We start from the raw sequence: 1,954 nt of genomic DNA on the forward strand, positions 1-1,954 counted from the left end.
GTCCAAAGGTATTTTATAAAATTATTTTCTTGATAAAACATCTTTCTTATTTCTTTCCACTATCTTCTCCCTCTTTAACGATAGGGAATGTCAAGGAAAATAAAGAAAGGAACCTTGTCTAAATTTTTGTTAACAAGGCAATTATTTAATATAAAAAATTCAAACAGAACATTTATTTTTTTCAAAGATAGTACTACTATATACATTTTTTTCACAAAAATTCTGTAGTTAAATATTTTGTTAGTACACTTTGTATCACGTTACATTAAAAATAGAAGAGTACTAGGGAGCCAGCAGATTTTGTGAGTTATAGTCATTAATTAGCCATCAATAGTGTATTTAATGGTGTGAGATTTTATTTAATGGTGGAGAATCACTCATTTTTCTTTTGCTAGTTAAGTGCTGGCCAGATTTTAATAAGTCTGCTGGTCCCCTAAACTTTCCCTTAAAAATAATAAAAAAAATTAACAATAAGGTATTAAACATATATATAGGATAACATGTTACCAAAAATAGTATAAAGGATATAACAATATAATATAAGCTATAGCACGATCACCAAAAAATAATATGGGCATGAGTAGTGGCAGAAAAATACAGAATCAAGAATACAGAACTAAGAAAAATCCTAAAATGTAAATCTCCATCTGTAAAGTAAAAATAAAAAAATAAAATAATAATCTCAATCGGAGACCATATTAAAAAAATGAAAAAAAAAATAGTATATAGTAATACATAGCAATATATATGGGATATATTGTACTAATAGTAATTATAACGAACAATAGTTATAATAAGCACCAAAGAATGATAATCTATAACTTGAGCCTGAACTTGCAGCTACTGCTCTTGATTCTAATAGAGTTATTAGCATTAAGATTATCCACAACAATCCAGCACCTAACCCTGAAGGTGATCTTGAATAGCTTCAACTTCCCAAACTTAATCCTCACCGGTTGCTTGGCCTTCAACCGAAGAGGAACACTTCCACTTTGCTGCAGTTGTTGCGTCAATGAATTCTCCAAAGCTGTTGCATTTTCTGCTTCCCCTGAAAGAGGAATGTTAAGAACTGTAGTGTTATGGTGACCTTGGTAGAATTTCGGTAACGATCCATCACATAGTTTTGTGCCATTGTAATAAGCACTAATGTGGCTTCCACCTCTGTAATCGATTCCAATTCTCTTGTTTGGATTCCGAGCTGTTATTGTCAAGTTGAATGTGACACTTAAGCTATCGTTGTTTGAAAGATCGAATCTTGTCACCCCAATTTCGTTGATGGAGTATTTCGGAAGCTTCGGCCTGAACACAAGATAAAGTATACCCACTGTTGCGCCGATCGCCACCACCACGATAAGCAATATGCTTATAAACCAACATAGGAATTTGCAGCAGCAACCTCTTCTTGATCTTCTGTTGCGAGCAGGAGGAGGAGGAGGTGGTGGTGGTTGTTGATTTGACAACTCCGGATCGCCTTTATCCGATCTGGACATGTTCCTTGGCACCAAAGGTGCCAATGGTTGTGGCGGTGGCGGCGATGGTGGTGATTCAACATCATGATGAAGAGGGTGGATTCTCTGATTATCTCCCATAGTTGGTACAAGTATATGAATGAATGTGATCTCAAATGAAAAATGGGGTATCAAGTTTTGTTACTTTTGGCTATGCAAGTGTATTTAATGAATGAAATGATCATGTCTTTGAAAAGCTTGGATTAGGTCATGGCATATATGAAGAGTTGGAAGATTGAAGCTTTTCCAAGTTTTGACTTTGATGGCTCCAAATGAAAAATGTCACCTTTTCTAAGTCACATGTCATATGAAGTGCAAGATATTCAATTCAATCTTTGTGTCTTTATAATAAAAATGCCGCCGAAGTTTCTATTACTTTTTTTTTTTCCTTTTCTTTTCTGGGGTCCTTGCGTCTCTTATTTGAGCATTATTATATGCTTCGATAT

The 1,954-nt window shown here is 34.3% G+C and overlaps 1 protein-coding gene across 1 annotated transcript; it reads right to left on the reverse strand.

Moving 5' to 3' along the window:
• On the reverse strand, positions 550-1,834 carry LOC107608161 (NDR1/HIN1-like protein 6). The gene has a single exon (XM_016310038.2). It carries the CDS (start codon positions 1,587-1,589, stop codon positions 816-818), a length of 774 nt encoding a protein of 257 aa, XP_016165524.1. The 5' UTR covers positions 1,590-1,834; the 3' UTR covers positions 550-815.

This window comes from Arachis ipaensis, chromosome B07 (assembly GCF_000816755.2).
Source record: "Arachis ipaensis cultivar K30076 chromosome B07, Araip1.1, whole genome shotgun sequence".
In the NCBI taxonomy this organism is placed as follows: domain Eukaryota; kingdom Viridiplantae; phylum Streptophyta; class Magnoliopsida; order Fabales; family Fabaceae; genus Arachis; species Arachis ipaensis.